This window comes from Otolemur garnettii, unplaced genomic scaffold (genome assembly GCF_000181295.1).
Source record: "Otolemur garnettii isolate 467f Iridium unplaced genomic scaffold, OtoGar3 scaffold00007, whole genome shotgun sequence".
NCBI lineage: Eukaryota > Metazoa > Chordata > Mammalia > Primates > Galagidae > Otolemur > Otolemur garnettii.
The window spans coordinates 37459224-37477654 of record NW_003852402.1 but is presented as its reverse complement, the minus strand read 5'-3'; the positions used below and the strand labels follow the sequence as shown (position 1 = coordinate 37477654).

The 18431-nt window shown below is 37.4% G+C and overlaps 1 protein-coding gene across 1 annotated transcript in view; it reads left to right on the top strand.

Annotated features, from left to right (window-relative positions):
• PTPRQ (protein tyrosine phosphatase, receptor type Q) overlaps nucleotides 1-18431 on the top strand; it is a 195259-nt gene that overhangs the window by 112960 nt on the left and 63868 nt on the right. Inside the window, exons 27-29 of the mRNA XM_012814160.2 lie at nucleotides 7185-7306; nucleotides 13080-13266; nucleotides 16417-16671. Coding sequence (XP_012669614.2) covers nucleotides 7185-7306; nucleotides 13080-13266; nucleotides 16417-16671 — 564 coding nt within the window. The remainder of the gene's footprint in view (nucleotides 1-7184; nucleotides 7307-13079; nucleotides 13267-16416; nucleotides 16672-18431) is intronic.

Sequence of the window (18431 nt, the reverse complement as noted above, 5' to 3'; positions counted from 1 at the left end):
GTGGTGGTGTTCCTTGTTGGCCAGTGGAATCACTGGGCTCTAGAGAAACATCCAACGCTAGGGAAGGGTAGCCAGTTTTCACAGAGGTGTGATCAGTGGACAGGAATATGGCCTCAGATACTCTTGGTGTGCAGAACTACGGTGAATCAAATTGCTAAGCTTCTTCAGGGGCCTTGATGCCCTGAATTAAGACACAAAGAATCCATTGGGCCATTTAGATTTCCTCTAGTCCCAAGAGCCATCTAAAGTGCAAAGATAATTCTTCCAGGTGTCTCAAATCAAAGTTAACTCATAGCCCTAGAAGTTTCCCACTCCTGTATAGCTGAGAAAAAGCAGAGCCCCTCATTTAGTGGTGACAGACCTTAGGAATCCAGTGGTCCAGTATACTAAATCTTGAAATCAAAATACTCAGAATGGTTTGCCCTTTAAATAAACTTTATACTGAACTTAAATTCAAATAGATGTACGGGTCGTTTAAATCACAGGAATACTCAGCTCAAGATGTTCTGTTTTTTGAGTTGCTGTCAAGTCATTTATTTATTTGTGTTTATTCTCTTAGGAAAGCCACCATTGCCTGGTAAACTAGAAACATAGAATACCTTCTCTGATGTTTTTCACCAGTAAGTTCGATTTACAGGGAGACGTTGCTAATAAGTCTTTGAATGTGCTTATTCTAAAAGTACAGTATTAGACACACCGAAACTTGTTGGTTCTTAATCAAAGTGGCATAGACTTGTGACATTCAAACTTTTATATGGACCCGACTAAATGATGGTCTATCCAGACTCACCTTTGAGCTAACACACTTAGCATGGAGACACAGATGGATGGGGAAGATGACCCTGACCCACATAAGACCCACATTCCTGGGCAAGGATAGAAGCATGATAATCAGGAAATGATGGTTGTTAGTTACAGAAAATGCATTATGGTGAAAACCAGGGGGAAAGTGCTTATGAGAGGAAGTGATTGGATTATGGGGAAGGAGAGAATGAGGATAGATCATTCCTACTGAGTAAATTTCTGTGATTTATAAGAGAAAGGGTATAGTGATATCTTGGCTCATTACTGACGAGATTCATTTCACAAACAATCTTAAATCAGAATGTGACAGTTTATGGGAAGACAAACAGAGTCTGCCAAAGATGCTTGGAAGTTACTAAGCTTTTAAACTGGCGTGTTTTCCCCTCCCTGTACCTTTACCGCCATCAGCTTCCTTTATTTTGGTATTTGGCATTCACATTTTAATTTTGTAGCTTTGTAGCTCCCCTTATGTGACGTTAGTACTTGATATATTTTATTATGTGTTTTTGGAGTTTTGATGAATTCCACAAGAAAGTTACCTAAAAGGACTTTGACGTTTGTATACGCTTGTAAGTACATTATAGCAGTAGGGACAGTGCTACAATAATCAGATGCTGTTTCATAATGGATGAGTATTTATTTTGGTGTTCTAAATCTTTATGTTGCCTGTGAATTAATCAACTATCTTTCAGTGCTCTAAACAGATGAAATAGCTGTCTTGTATATATGACACATCACACATCATATATATTCAGCAATATACTGATTTACTTTTTTGTTTATATTGAAGATCTCTAGTGCTTCAAGAATACAAGCTGATAAAATACAGTAAGAAACTTCAACACAGGGAACTTAAGTAACAGACAGACCATTTCATTACCAACTCTATTGAACACGCAAATATCATTTAGGGTAATTGTTTCTTAAATAAAGAAAGAGACAAGGAAAAATAATTTGGGAAAAGTTTAAGAAATGGCACAGCTCAGCAAGGGGCTAAATACTTTGCCTTTTTCTAATGACTGATTAGTATAAGGAACTTGAAATATTTAGCAGTACAGGGATTAGATGTGTCACAAATGATCTTTGAATGTCCTTTTCCTCTGATCTGTGCTTGGGGTGGCAGACACTCCCTGATGAGAGCTTTGATTACTACTATGAAGGGAGTGAGTGCAGGGTGGACATTTGACTATGAAAGATGAGAAGTTGCAGCCAGGCATTATACTGCTTCCTGGGTTGGTGTACAGATACATTTACAAGCCAAAGTTTTCCTTGGAAAATTGTTTAGGAACTGTCTTCAACTGAGATCCTAACTATGGATACTCACTATGGCGCGGAGATGTGGATAGAGTATCTTAGAAATATTTCTAAACAAAGCTACTGTCAATATAGTCATAGAAAAATCTCACCAACTTTCCTAGTCACAGAAAATTCTCAACAAGTTGTTCATGAAGTCTGAGTAACACTAATACGCCACCCTGCTTGTCTGCTGGAGTGAGTCTGTCTGACAGTGTAGTCCTAACAGCACTGAGTTAATGTGCTTTATAAAGGGCTTGAGTCCAATACATTCTGGAGATGATCTTTCCTTTTCTGACTTAATTAATTTTTAACCCATTTTTTCTGGTATGAATTAGATGCCAAACACCACAATCTATTGTGGTCTCCTCTAGTTCATGATAATAAACTATGACATGAATTTTTGTCCATGGTGGCCATTCTTACGAAGACTTTACCTGTTTCAAGACTTTCATTCTTACAAGACTTTTAGCTACTTTCAAGGCTCTGTGCAATCTGGCTCCTATATCCTTTTAGAATGTCATTCCAGCTCACATGACTTCAGCCTCCCTTTGGAATCATTGTTATTCTCAGAAGACACCAGGCCTAATCCTGCCTCAGGGCCTTTGCACTGGCCATGCTCCTTTCTGTGGCAATCTTCCTCCAAACATTCCATCCTCCCCAACATCCCTTACATTTTTCTTAGTTGTTACCTGCTTGGTGAGGCATATCCTGACCGTCATATTTAAAATAGTAACCCCTCAAAATACCCCCATTCCCATTATCCTGCTTCATTTTTTTTTCATTACTTCCTAATATGGTATATAATTTATTTGTATGTTACATGTCAATTTATCTAATTTTTTCTAATACGCTGATATAGTATTTGTCTCCATTGTTAAAGTAGAAGTTCCCTGCTCTTTGTCTCTTTACTTCTCTATTTCCAGCAGGTAAACACCTGGCATGTTGTAGGTGTCCAATAAACAGTGGGTCAGTGAAGAAAAGGGTTAATAACTGGAAGTTTATGGATAGATCCAAATCTACCTTGATCGTTTGTACAAGCATTTTGTCTTTCCAGTGCTTGGCACATAGCAGATGCTTAATAAATATTTTTTGGTTCAATAAATGCATAAATTTAATCTAACAGCCAACTAAGCACTTGAGTATAAAGAAATACAATGGGACACTAAAATGTTTTCCTGTTTTATACCAATTGAAATACGCGGCCTGTCAGAAAATTTTTCTTCTCCATGCTGGTTCTTGCATAGCTAAAAATCAGGACTTATAAAAGCATTAATAATCAAGGGGCCTGAATAAGTCTGTGCGTACCTCTTATCTCGTCCCTTTTTATAGAGTCAGAGGCAGAGGGCAGGGCATTGAAACTCACAAAACATCTTGTATTTTTCCAAGCAGATTTCTCCATGAGGTGAGTATGTACTAGTTTCAGTAATGGTGTGGCTGGTCCTGAAGTCCACTCATTCCTAACTTAACGTCATGAATAAGGAGATTCAGAGCTGCAGTTTATTTACAAAACAGCGGGCATAAGTCTCTAAGGAATATCCACTTGGAAAAGGTAAGGAGAGGATTGCTGCTTTTGAAACCCCAGTGCATTATTCTGTGAGATCATCCAAAGTAATTCATTATGCTGGTGCCAGGAGACCACTCATCACTCCCATCTCTTGTGCGTAATTACCTAAATAAACTGGACTACAATTTAAGGCAGTTTTCCTCGGGTCGTAAACATAGAAGTAATAAGATCAAAAATGTCAGGTCATGCGGGGTGGGCATATGTCGATCTAAAGTCGATATCCTCTACCTTGGTTGTTGGAGAAACTGTGTCCTCAACTCTGTCATCATGACTAGCACCTCTCAGCTTGTCAGAGCTCTGACCCTGGATTACCCCTCTTTCCAGTTTCTCTTGGATGCTTTTCTGGGCAGTATGGATTGCATCCTTGAGCCAGGCATGTCAATGTTTGGATTATTTTGCAATTTTCAGAGAAGTACAGTATAAGTATATCTATGTCACCCCAAAGGTATTTTCCCACAAAAACTACCTTATATATGTTTGCTAGATTTCTCTGTAGTTACATTCGACTACTATTATTAAAATATGTCACTGCTATTATTAAAATAGTATTTTGTGTAACTAAATTCCACTCTTAATATAGTCCTAAGAAATAAACTCTGAATATGAATCATTCATTCATAATTTGAGACTATCACTACTATTAACCTCTGTTTTGATCTGTTTTGTCCTGTGACAACAAAATATCAGAGACAGGGTAATCTGTAAGAGCAGAGATTTGTTTTCTCACAGTTCCGCAGGCTGAAAGGTTCAAGATGAAGGTCCAGGCAGGTTCAGTTGTCTGTTGAGGAAAGGGAAGGATGCCCTGTCCTACATGGCAAAACGCAGACGGGCAGGGGAAGTCCTTTTTATAAGGATCCTATTCCTATTGTCAGAGCAGCCGTCCTCATGAACTAACCACCTCCTAAAGACCCCACCTCTTTATGCCATCACACTGACCACCAAGTTTCATCACTTGAATTTGGGAGGAGACATATTCAAATCATAGTGACATCTTTAATACTAATCCATATTAAAATAAACCTTTTGGTTCTCTTCAGAGCATGTGGTTCACTTAAACCGGATACACTGGCCTTATTTATGCATAGTACTAATTTGTAAGGAACTATCTGAAAATTTTTTTTCTAAATCAACAAAACGTTTCTATCCTGCTTAAGTCTTCCTCGTTCTAGGCTCATGTTTCCAACTGCGGGGTAGACAGTAAACTTGAGGTTCTCATACTCAGCGGGTGCAAATCCGTATTTATCCTTTCCTCTCACACAGAGCCTTACTCACCCAAACCTGAATCTATCCCCCGTGTGCTGCTGGGAACTGCCAGCGTTCTGTGGGTATTAACAAGTGAATTAGCTTTCACTACTTCTTCTATCTCAGGTTGAACCACCTCTAATCCTCCCCAGAGGTATTTTTATTAAATTTTCTATGTTCTCCTCCTATCTATACCTAGGGCACTAATTTAGAGTTTCACATCTCACCTTGTGTTTTAGGAACTAGCCTAAAAGACTCCGTGTTCTTTACAGCGCTTGTCTTTCTCATAGCTATCTGAGTTGTTTTCCTAAATCATTAGAAGAATACTTTCTCAAACCTCTCAATGGCGTCCTATCACTTAAAGAATGAAGTCCAACTTCTTCAACATAACAAGTGGTTCCTAGCTCAGGTCCCAAATTCCTACTTGAGGGTTGTGGTCTATGACATCTTGAACACTGGTCCAATGACATTTTTGTTCCCGGACTTCGAGTATTCTGAACCTTATTTGTACCGCAGGTCCCGTTTGACAGTCTGGTGAAGTTTATGGACCATTTTTGAGAGTCTTGTTTTTGACTATACAAAATAATACACGTAAGAGTACCAAGGAAAGCGGTTCTGAGGTCATACAATTCTGGCTGGCTGTGGACCTGTTATTGGCGTGTTTGTGGCTTAGCGTAGAAATGCCCCTCAGCCTGCTCATCTGCTTGTTGAAATCCTCCTCATCCTGCGGAGCCTGCTGCTAGAGTCCCGCCTTGTCTGTGCATCCTCCCCTCACCTGCCCATCACATTCATCACTTCGCCCTCTCACAGGAGAATACTATTTATTTACAGTTAATCCTTACCTTTACTCAGCCATCTCTATATGATATTAATTGACATCAATGTGCCAAATATCAAAGTGGCCTATTCCACATATTTTGAAGGACTATAAAATATTCATCTGATAGAGAGTCTGAGCTGCAGACAGTTTGTGTTTGACTAAGATCACATAACTTGTTGCTCCAATGGGATTATAAATTATTTGGCAAAGGGAATATTTTATGTTCCTCTTTACATTTTCTTAGGAGCGATGGGATAGTACATGTTCAGTAATCTTCGCTCATATGGATTTAAATATCAAAAATTGGGGGAATTTCTTGTCTCTCTCAATTTAATATCACCTGATTTGGCTCCATGCCCTGGGAGGGCAGCGCTGTGTGAACAGTGTTCCTAGATTGACGTCGATGTGGATTAAATGGGTCTCAATCCTTCTCAACATCCTACTGACCCTTCTAGTTCTTAGTGGTTTCACCAGTTGAAAACTTAACATCCATGTTTTTTTTTTTTTTCTTTTTTTTTTTTTTTTTTTTTGAGACGGAGCCTCAAGCTATCCCCCTGGGTAGAGTGCCATGGCATCATGCTCATAGCAACCTCCAACTCCTGGGCTCAAGCGAGTCTCCTGCCTCCGCCTCCCAAGTAGCTGGGACCACAGGCGCCCGCCACAACGCCCGGCTATTTTTTGATTGCAGTCGTCATTGTTGTTTGGCGGGTCCAGGCTGGGGATTCGAACCCGCCACCTTAGGTGTACGTGGCTGGCGCCTTAGCCGGTTGAGCCACAGGCGCCGAGCCAACATCCATGTTTTCAAAGGAAGATTTCTTAAAATAGTATCTCGTCTTGCACTCTTGAAAAACAAATTAGGAAAGTTGGACAAATTAAAGAATTTGTTTGAAATCATAATGAATGAGAAAATATGTGAAGATCACACATTTTTAATAATTTTAATAATAGATTAGAGGAACTGGATGGCCTATTTTCTATTCTTCCCCTTCATTAAAAACAACAAAACCAACCCAATGTACATTTATAAAGCAATATATTTTAACTATAACTCCATTATACCAGTTTTAATTCTTTAACTGAGCTCTTTTCTCTCTCTTTTTGCAGTCAGATACTTTTCTGCAAACTTTTAGGTTATCTATGTGAAAATAAAAATATAAAATAAAAGATTTATTTTCCCAACTCTATGGCTTTCTTTTCAAAACATTACTTCAAGTGTTAAAACCATTTATTATTATTTTAACTAATTTGCATGTGGAAATGCTTTATGTATACTAACTGGTTTTAGGAATTAAATCTTTTGATTTGAAATGCCTTGCGCATGTTGTGAAGTATAAATTAATGTAAAATTAATTCACTATGATTGATCGTGACTATCCACTTTTCCTGGTATTTCTGCTATTGTACTGCAGCCGAGACTTACTCTAATGTGGCAGAACAATTGGTTTTCTGTTGTCCTAGCTCCGGATGGCCCTCCTGAAAATGTCTATGTAGTAGCAACCTCACCTTTCAGCATCAATATCAGCTGGAGTGAACCTGCTGTCATTACCGGACCCACGTTTTATCTGATCGATGTCAAATCGGTAAGGTGTATCTTACCTGTTATAGAATTTAATATAGAACATGGTTAAGAATATGGGTTAGAACCAGATTATTCAAATTTGAACTTTGCCCTGTTAGGCGTTAGGCAACCTACACTTATTTGTGATTCAGTGTCCGTGTGTGTAAAATAATGATTAATAGTGTACAGAGGACAAAGATCCTGTGAGGAGTAAATTCGCTAATATGCATAAAGAATTTAGAACATTGCCTGGCATGTAGTAAGTGCCCAATGAATGTAAAGTGTTAGTAACATGTTATCATTGTGTGTGTTCTCAGGGTGTAGATTTTACATGCACACACACACACAGGTGGTTATATTGATATTAACACACATATCTGGTTTAAAATACGGTGGAAAGGGACCCATAATACGAAGTGAAAAGAGAAAAAGCAATAAAGACAATATCTCCCCAATAGGAAAATGGCAGAGATAAGTTATAGGCAAAAGGCCTATAGATATGCCTCTGGCCAAAAAAGCTGTTTGAGAGAGAGCAGTGAAAAGATTTTGTGCAGGCTTACTTGTGAGAAACTGAGGCAGAATCCCAGATGGTCTGGTTGGTTGTGGGTGTAAAAATCCCCTGACCCAAGGTTGGCCTGGTTGGTTGTGGGCATAAACCCCCCCGCCCCGACTTAAGGCCCACATGGGAGCGGAGGCTTGCAAACAAATTTTCTGTATGTCTTAGAAATTTCTTAATTATGCCTTGCTTAAAATTGAAGTAACTGCCTCCAAACGGTGAGGCCAATAAGGACAGGGATTCAATCTACCTTCCTCCTCTAGAGCCTCAGGCTTCATTAGATCAGAACAAAAGAAGTAATGGCTAACAACACGTTCTCCATTAAGTTATGTTAAAAAGATTATGTTGAAAGAGTTATTTTAGCTAAAGTGGTATCAGTTAATCCAGATAACTAGAGAGGATCTGCTCATGGGATAGTCACAAGAAGTTTATTCATGAGATGGATTATGGGTTGTAATGAATATTAATGAAGTCATTGATGTACAGTGCACATGTGCGGAGAGATTGTAATGAATATTACTGAGGTACAGTGCGCATGTGCACCACTGACTATATAAGCCAGGAGAAAAGAAAGAAACTTGTCACATGCCTGAGAGAGCTGTGAACCCCTTTGTTTAAATATGCAATTTCAATTTGTAGGTTTATGCTCCGTGACACCACTTCTCTGTGAGACCCTAACGACAACACTAAGTCCTGAAAAAATTAAAGCAGAACATGGTAGGAAAATGGGAATAGAGGTAGAAAATAGTAAACTGCATTCATAAAAAGAATCATGTACTTCAGCAATGCCAGGGCATAGCAGTCAACAGGAAGAGTGCTGACAGATGAGGCTAGATTGGGAGGCCAGCTCTGTAACACACGGCTGAGATGGACTTTATGTTAAGGTTAGTGAAGTGCCACCTTGTGGCATAGATTTCCATTGCACGGGATTGGTGTTGCATCATACAGCATAGTTTGAGAGCGGTGTGGGAGCAAAATCCAGCAAGGTGACAGAAAACTGTGAGTAACTGGGCAAGGAAAGATAAAGAACAGAGGAAATGTAGCAAGAGAACAAAGTGAAAAATAATTTAAATCTACAGGATTTATTGGAAAATCAACCAGCTCATGACGGTGAGTGAGAGGAGGAGTCAAGGATACCGGTAAGAGATAGGACCTGTTAAAGTATGAGGGGCAGATCTGTAGAGGAAGTGAATGAGTTTGGTACTAGACACCCTGGGTGGGAGGTGCCTGGGGATCCTCCAGACGAAGACACCCCATCATAGTGTTGAATATGGATCTGGCGAGAGATCAGGCGAGAAAGTCTGCATTTGCAATTTGAACAGTGTATTTATCAGAGACAGAATTATAGGAGTAGATGAGATTCACTACAACGATATATCCTGGGGTTCCAGAGAACGCAAACATTTAAATAAGAGGCCACTGAAGAGACCGTGAATAAGAGGCCACTGAATAGAGGTAGACAGCCATTCAGAAGGAAACCAGGCACTAAAGCTAAACCCTAGCAATGCAGGTGGTGCAGACTTACTGGCTAGGATAAGGATTGGTAATGTTTATTCTGCTCCCTGCTTAGACTTTTCTGGGCTTAATTACCACTCTCTTCTAGCGGCATCTAATATATTAAATTGTGTAACTTAGGATGAATACTTCTTTCCCATTTGTTCTGCCTCTGTCTCTTCCATAATTTTTATAATTGTATTATATCTTTAGAGAATTTCTTAGAAGATACTTACATCCCAACAGACCTGTCATCAGTAAAATAAATTTTAAGAGATTATTGGTACATCTGTTATCCCAGCCTGCAGTCTATGTTTTGAACCTATTTGCGAAGATTTTAACACACAATTATCCAACCACAGTTAATGGGAATGACGAAAGCTCTGGGAATATACATTAGAAACAAATTTAAAGAATGCCAAAGCGGTGGTCTAGCAAATGAAAGGCAGTTTATTAACAGAAAGCAGAGCTCCTTTAGAATTGGATTAGGCTGAAAGGAAAAAAAAAATAAAACGTTTTGGGAGCAATTTTGTAATCTCATTCTTGTAGTTGTCTTGCCGAGTTTTAAAATGAATCAGAGAAAGAAAAAGGATGAGAAGATAACTAATATTTCAATTAATTTATTCCAGTTTTGAGTTCACCTCTTGATTTGAATTATTACATCTGATGTAGCAATATTTTGATGTAAACAGTGTTGCCTTCATTTTGCGTAAAGGGGCCCTGAGGTCCTGAGAAAAGAACTTCTCACTAAGTTAATACGTGACTAAAACCACAGACAATGGCGTGACCAGGGAAAGAAAGAGCCATAAAATAGCAAATAAAACTAGCGATTTAAACCTAACCTCCCCAGAATGCCGATGGATCAACAGTAGCAAGAACAGCTTCGAAAAGATTCTAGGACTTCACAGTTTTTCTAGGAGTCTTGGAACTAGGTAGAAATATTTTTCCTTTTCTTCCTTCATTGAATACACACTTTTACATACACCCAAAGTGCCAGAACTGTGCTAGGTGTTGGATATGTATAAGGGAATGAATTGGAGAGAGCTTATCTGCAGCATATCTCATAAATACATAATTACCACTACTCGAGTCCTTCCTCCAGACTAAGGAAGAACGCAAATCATTGCACTCAAGATTTAAGGTGCAGCCTGTCCCCTGAAAAACGTTAGCCACAAAGCGTGATACTTCTCCTTGCAAAACTTAAAACAAAAATTGACGATATTAAATAAAGATGTAGAGGCACAAATACCAGCGTGGATGATTCTGCTGGAAATTAAGGCACTTTGTAGTCACTTTCATTATTCTCTTTATTCTTTTATTCAACAAATAGTTAGGAAATAGCTTCTGTTCCTGAAGGCCAGGATGAAAAACATGAAGTTCTGCTCTCCAGTAGCTCACACTCTAGGGGGAGACCCTGGAATATAAACAGCTCCGTAGAGTGTGAGGTAGGATGTTTTGGGGGGTGGGGGATATAAGGTAGCAAAATAAAGTTCCTGCTAGAGGAGACATGGAAGTTAGAGGAGGCTGCTCAGAGCAGATTAGATTTGTTCTTGGACAAATGAATAGAAGTGCCCCGGATGGGAAAGGGTACAAGTGGCATAGGAAGAGGAAACAGAATCTAATTACTGTTATTATTCATCATGTCACACTTCAAAAATGATCGAATATAATATGAGCGTACAGACTTTGAATTGATTGAAAAAAAAGAGTAGGGGTCAAAAAGGACTGAAGTTTCAGTCTTGGTCAAGCAGGTAAGTAAAGGTTAATGACCACAGTGGTGGAGAAGGTTTAATAAGGTTGGACCGTGAACTTCTGTCCTTGGTGAGTTTATAACCCAGAATTCTTTTTGAATTTAGTTAAATATTTTTAAAGATAGGCTATAACACACGCATGCCATGCCATATTTTTATTACATCATTTTTTATCTCATTTTAAGGGAAGGCATTTGAATATTACAATTGATAAATAGTTTAATTTATAAGATCAAGTCCAGTGACCTTGTGGCACTGTATAGTTTCAGACACTTGAAAGGCTTGGACTCAAGTCTTATCTCAGATTCTAGTTATAGAATCTGGAGACACCGCAACTCTACAAAAATCAGAATCCAAATAGCTGTAGTAGTAACACGATGATTTGAATGGAGGCACGTAACACAACACAGTAGTCAAAGGGAAGCCTTGATGGGGCCCTGATGGGAAAGAGACCCATACTCTGCTGCTGGGGTCAACTTCTACTCAGCTCTAGGTCATACCTATTCAACATAAATATAAGCTTAGTCTTAAGGAAAATTCAAAAGCCTTACTCTTATGAGATGAAATATTGACGATTAATTTAATACACACATGCTTTCCACTAATGGAACGTGTTTCTGATCAGTACGATCCCCCTGTTGGCTCATTGTTTTGGCACTTTAGAGAAGCGGGGGCATTTCCCGCCACTGCTCTGTTTTAAGGTGGGAACGATTAACTTGATTGTTTGCAATGCTGGTTATTATTTATCAGCCTTCTGCTCTGTTTCTCATAGCAACATCTTTAATTAAAAAAACCCTTTTATTGAAGAGCATTTAAAGAACATATTGAACTAAAAATAAACGATCTTTCAAGGTTATGAGGGAGGGTCAAATTAAAAATGAACTTGCTGTGTTTTAAACCTGGTTTTAAAATTTTCAATTCAGATGCCTAAAAGGAATAAGTATGATGGGATTTTAAAATTTCTCATGGTTATCTTAGGAAAGGCCCTTCCATTTAGCGCTAGACACTTCAGCTATGCTTAATGTCTGGAGTGAAAATCTCTGTAAGACAATGTTTGAACAAATACAGTTACGTTTAATGACCTGTGCATGTTCATTTGGACACATTTAATAATTATGCCTTGCACAGTTGAGTACTTCCCCAGTGCAATGCAGAGTGCTAAGTCAGAGTTTTTCAAACTGCAGCCATGTCAAGAACTTGTAAATGAATTGGAATATGATAAAAAAGGACAGCAGTGGGGCAGTGCCTGTGGCTCAAAGGAGTAGGACGCAGGCCCCATATACCGGAGGTGGCAGGTTCAAACCTGGCCCGGCCAAAAACTGCAAAAGAAAAAAAAAAGCACAGCAAATGTCAAAGTGCATTTCAGAAAAATACGTATGATTTTGAAAATTGTGTTTCAGTTATAAAATACATGTGTATTGATGTTTATCTATCTATCTATCTTCTGAATTATGTTACAGAGGGTGTTTCCTTTTATGCATAACAGTTGAAAAAAATCATAATCTCTGTGCCAGCTACTTCTGACGTGCTCTTTCTAAATCTCAATAAAACACAATAAATAGGTGTTGGCATCCAGTTTCACATACATGGAAAGTAAGAGGCATAAGTGGTTTGTCAAATGAGGCGTCCAGTGTGGGCTATGGACCTGCATGGCTGGGAGCCAAAACCTGGGTACTTTCTCCTGTAAAACTTTGAAGTAGAAAGCAGAGTTCCTCTGACCGCACAGATAATATTTGCTTTTCATTTGATGGGTTGATTGATCATGGGTGGTCGTTTGTATTCTCTTTTACTTTCAATTATTGAAAGAGCTACTAATTAGTAAACTGTTATACTGGTGCTTTTGATTTCCCAGGGCAATCTGATTGTAAAATAAAAATAAATCCGTCTTGGCTCGATAACTGTATGGGTATACCTCATGTGTAGCTTTGCACGTCATGTTTGGTAGTTGGATCTCAAGTGGTGATTCCTTAATCGTGACTTACTTTTTCCTATAGGTGGACAATGATGAATTTAATATTACTTTCCTCAAGTCGAATGAGGAAAATAAAACCATAGAAGTTAAAGATTTAAACATATTCACAAAGTATTCTGTGGTCATCACAGCATTTACTGGAAACATTAGCGCTGCCTACATGGGCGGGAAGTCCAGTGCTGAAGTGATTGTTACTACTTTAGAATCAGGTAAGGAGTAGTTTTCACCCTCGCTAAAAATCAGCAGAGATTTAGCTGGATTTCCTACAGGATTCATACTCCACCCTAAAGGATACATGTTAGGAGAAGTTTTAAATGCCTATAAATAAAAAGTCAGTGGATTACTACTGTTGACAAAAATGAAGCTTTCTATTGGAGGAAAGTGGAATTATCTATAATATTCAATCTTTGTAAATACAGAAACACTAAAAGTGCCTAATTATACTGTGAACTTATTTCATCTGCTAAATGTTTCTGGTATTGAGTTAGGCTTCCTGAGAGATAATTTTTCCAACTGTCTGTAGCCAGTAATGCTTCATCTAAAATCCCATTATAGTTATTACTGTCCCATGACTTACATAAAAATTAAAGTAATAACTCGCTTACTAAATAATCTGGAAGTCAAAATTAGAATCCAGGTCAAGTCTATCGTAGCTCTTTCATCACTTAGTCAATTGATATCATTTATATGCAACTATTTGAGAAATGTCAGACTTTCTCAAGTCCCTTTGAATAATAAGATTGTAAGCAACAGAATGGGGAAAGTCCACATCCCGGAGCTTCCTTGCCCCGCCCTGATGTTGCCAGATGTGTGATTAGAAAGAGCAGGTGAAGGCAGGTGTTGCTATAGTTTTATTTGTTGCTATGTATAAAGTAAGTATAGAAGATGAAACTATTTTTCAGCTAGTTTTTTCATGATGTTATATTCTCTATTCATTTTGTCTATAAAGTCATGATCCTACGTCACAAGGTAAATTTTATCCTCCGCACACTAAAATTCCGTTGATTTCTGTCTGCTGCCAAGTACCCCAGATACCCGATTATGCTTTTTACACTCCCCCCATCCTACCTATCCGTGAGGAAAGACGCTGGTGAATGTGCTCATGTTTATATCACCGTGCACTGCCTGTCAAATCTTACTGTGCTATTTCTCAAGCATATCGAATTTAATCAAGTTTTGCTGAATCTCTAAGACTAAAATTTTACAATTAGTTCCAAGGATATTTGAGGGGTAAGAAATCATTTCATCACTTAAAGAATTCCTTTTCTCATCCAATTTCTAACCTAATCTTAAATTTAAAGTAACATCGATTATAAAAAGAAAATATATTTCTTATGTGTCATAAAAAATGTATAACAGCATGTCTCTTTCAATCAACTTTATCCTTATTTTGTCTTTGCATTTTTCCACTTAAAATGAAAGAGATATTTGGGACAGTACTATGCTTATTTGTTTATCTCCCTTTTTTTCTCTGTTTACTTTTTTTTTTTTTTTAAGATTAACAGAGGTTGAAGATCTGAAATACTGAGTCAAACATTAACTTTCTTCATGGAATTGTTTTGCTTAGCACGGAAGAATACAGCCATTTCAACTTGATCAAAATAGATGTATTCATTCAATCTGTCATTTATATGAAGGACACTAGTTATGCTGTACAGCAAGATCTAGCTCCTTTCTTCATAAAATAATTTTAATCTCATAATTTTATTTGACAATAATTTATGGATGCTAGACTTGTCATGTTAAGCTGTTTTTATTTGTTGAAAACAAACTGAAATATTACTCAAAACTTAGCACTTTATTTATTTTTTTAAATTTTTTATTGAATCATAAACTCATAGATCATGTATACATTAATGCATTTATGGGGTACAACGTGCTGATTTCATATGCTATAAGGAACGTTTACAACACACTGGTTAATATATACCTTATCTCATTTACTTAATTATTGTGTTAAAATATTTATACTCTATACTAATAGATCCGACATGTACCCTTGCAATATGCACCATAGGCACTTTAAAAAATATAGTTCCAAAATTAGTAGAAGACTTGAATAGACATTTCAGCACAGAGAAGTGGCAAACAAACACACAGGAAGATGGGGTCTCACCACCGCCAGGCATTAGGGAAATGCCCATTAAAAGCTCAATGGTATGGGGTGGCGCCTGTGGCTCAAAGGAGTAGGGTGCCAGCCCCATATGCCGGAGGTGGCGGGTTCAAACCCAGCCCCGACAGAAAACTGCAAAGAACAACAACAAAAAAAGCACAATGGGATATTACCACACTTATACCAGAACAGATATAATAATAACTTTTAAAATAGCAATAACACAAAATACCAGCAAGATTCAAAAAGACTGTACCTTTGTACATTCCCAGTGGGAATGTAAAACAGTGTAGCCACACCGGAAAATAGCTTGACAGTTTCTTGTAAAACTAAACATGTATTTGCTATGTGACCCAGCAATCATACTTTGGGGCATTGATCAAATGAAATCAAAAACATATTCACACAAACATCTGTGCGTGAATGTTAGCAAAGAGTTTTATTATTGGTATCAAAAACTGGAAACAACCCAAATGTCTTTCCATGATTGAACAAACTGTGGTACATTCATAAAGTGGAATATTACTCAGCAATGAAAAGAATGAACTAGTGATACGGGGAGCAACGCTGATGGACCTCAAGGTCATCAGGGTGTTGTCATTCTCAGAATGAAAACCCTACAGAGACGGGGAGCACGATTAGTGTACCGAGGAGGCGTGTAGTGAAAAGACAAGGGGATAGTAGGAGAGATTTTCTTTAGGGTGATATAATTTTTTCCGTCTTGTTTGTGGTTGTGGTTACCGGAATCTATATATCGCATAAAATGGCATAAACCTCCAGACGTGTATGAGAAAGCATGAAATGTGCTGATGTTGGAATAAGGTCTGTAGTCCAGTTATCAGCACTGTACCCAGCTCAATTTCCAGGTTTGATATTAAACTCCAGTCATAGAAGATTCCATGACTGGGGAGATGTGTACCTAGGGTGCAGTCAACCCTGTGTACTATTCTTAACAACTCCCTGTGAATCTATATTATTTTAAAATAAATTTTTAAAAACTATAGTAATACATTCTGTATAAAAATAAAGGCATATCAAAGTTAAAATAAGAAAGGAAACAAACTATATCGCCATTATGTTTTCTGAGAATTATAGATGCCTGTGATCGCATGACACATCGGCCATAAATTACATGGTTTAAATAATTTGTGTAATACTGTTTAAAAACAGAAATTGGGGGCACATAAATTTTCTGTGGAGATCAAAAGAACACAATTTAAAAAATTGTTCAATTATTTCATTTTAGCCCCCAAGGATCCACCTAACAACGTGACATTTCAGAAAATTCCAGATGAAGTTACAAAATTCCAGTTAACATTTCTTCCTCCTTCTCAACCTAATGGAAACATCCAAGTATATCAAGCTTTGGTTTATCGAGACGATGATCCTACTGCTTTTCAGATCCGCAACCTCAGTATTATCCAGAAAACGGACACGTCTGTCATTGCAGTGTTGGAAGGATTGAAAGGTGGACATACGTATAATATCAGTGTAAGCATGTGTAGCTCTTAGTTATGTGTTGTTAATTATTACGAGTTAAATCTTGAAGTTAGTTTATAGACTCAGTGTTCTAAAATGTTGTAGTTCGTAGTGAATATTCCATATCATTCAGTGGGGTTATTTGACATTTTACCATAAAAGAGAAACAGACAAATTGCCTATTTCCTACCGCCGTACAGCAAATACTGTTAAAAGGCGTAGAGAACCAAGAAGTTTGCTTAAAAATAGTAGAAATACAGAAATAAAATAAAATACAAGAGAAATGCATATTAAAAGTAAAAGAGCAATGATTAATATACAGAGATAATTCTGCTCAAGGAAAACTATGTGTGATTACGCAAAATGAAAAAGCAATTTCAAGACATTTGAATTTTTAACTACACATTTAAAATTCACATATCTTTTCCATAACCATCACTAAAGCTTGCAGTATTATATTTTAAGTCTAAATTATTTAGGACGTGTGTGAGTTCTTATACATACAGACACACACAATTTATTTCATTCTTTGCCCATATTTGTATCATGTCTTGGAATTTTCAAATAGAAGTATATGATTCAAAAAAATCATCTTTCAAGAAGTATAGAATTCGTTCGAGTAGCTTAGTAAGTAATCCTCCTACCAACTCCTTGTATCATTTTGATTATCAGAATACTGATTTGGAAGTCTGAAATGAGTATGCATATTTCTATTTCTTATTTCTGTCATTCAGTTTAAGTTTATGTATTGATATACTCCACCTTGTTGCAAGTCTTTTGGCATGTCTCATTAAATGCACCACCATTATAAAGAATTGGAGGCGGGGGGTGGTTTAGAAAATGCAATTATCTGGCTTCAAATGCTGGCTTCAGTGTCTGATCGTTACCAAACCTGTGCTTCAGTTTTTGTATGTGAAATGTTAGTAATAGAAATGCTAACTTTCTCGGAGGATTTTTGTAAGGATTAAATACTTATGGTTATGGTAGGTAATGAGGGCTATATCAGTTTGGCTATTGCAAATAAGAGAGAAAATGGAAAATAAAACACAATATAACAAACCAACAGGTAAAGAAAAAATTCAGATCCTTTGTTTGCAAAGTATAGTTTACAATATTTTTAATACCTTGAAGTTTTGTAGAATGTATAGCTTTGCCCCTGGACTGACCCACTGAATGAAAACCTGTATGTTTACATTTAAACACAAATGGCATGTTGCAATTTGAGAAATGCTCCCAACATTTTCACATATTGTTTTACTTAAACGGTACACTGTAACAGAAAGAAATACAAATAATTAGCCACACTGTACCTGCACATTTGATTTTGAATACTTCCTTTTTAAAATTTATGAATGCCAACAAATATTTCCTTTAGGTATTTTTAACCACATTTTCTGTTCTTGGTTTATTTAGCATATGTGCCACATCATATATAATAGGACAATTTTAATCTAATGAAACAATTGCAAAGTATCTATGGTGTCGAAGAGTTGGCCCCTTTGTGTAAAGCAAATGAAGATGTTATATACTGAATTGTGTTTGTCAAGCTCAGTGAAATGGTTCAAGCACATAGTCTTTATTTTATATAGCAAGATAGAGTGAATAAAAGGTTCCGTGTCCACGGCCTTTTAAGCACAGAGGTAATTGAAAGGATTCGCATTTTGTAAATCACTCCCTGTATATACAGAAGGAAATGCTTTATGTGTATATGCTGCGTTGTGCAGGTTACGGCATCAGATACTTAGGGGCAGGGTGAAGAAGGACATACAGGCCAACTTTCAG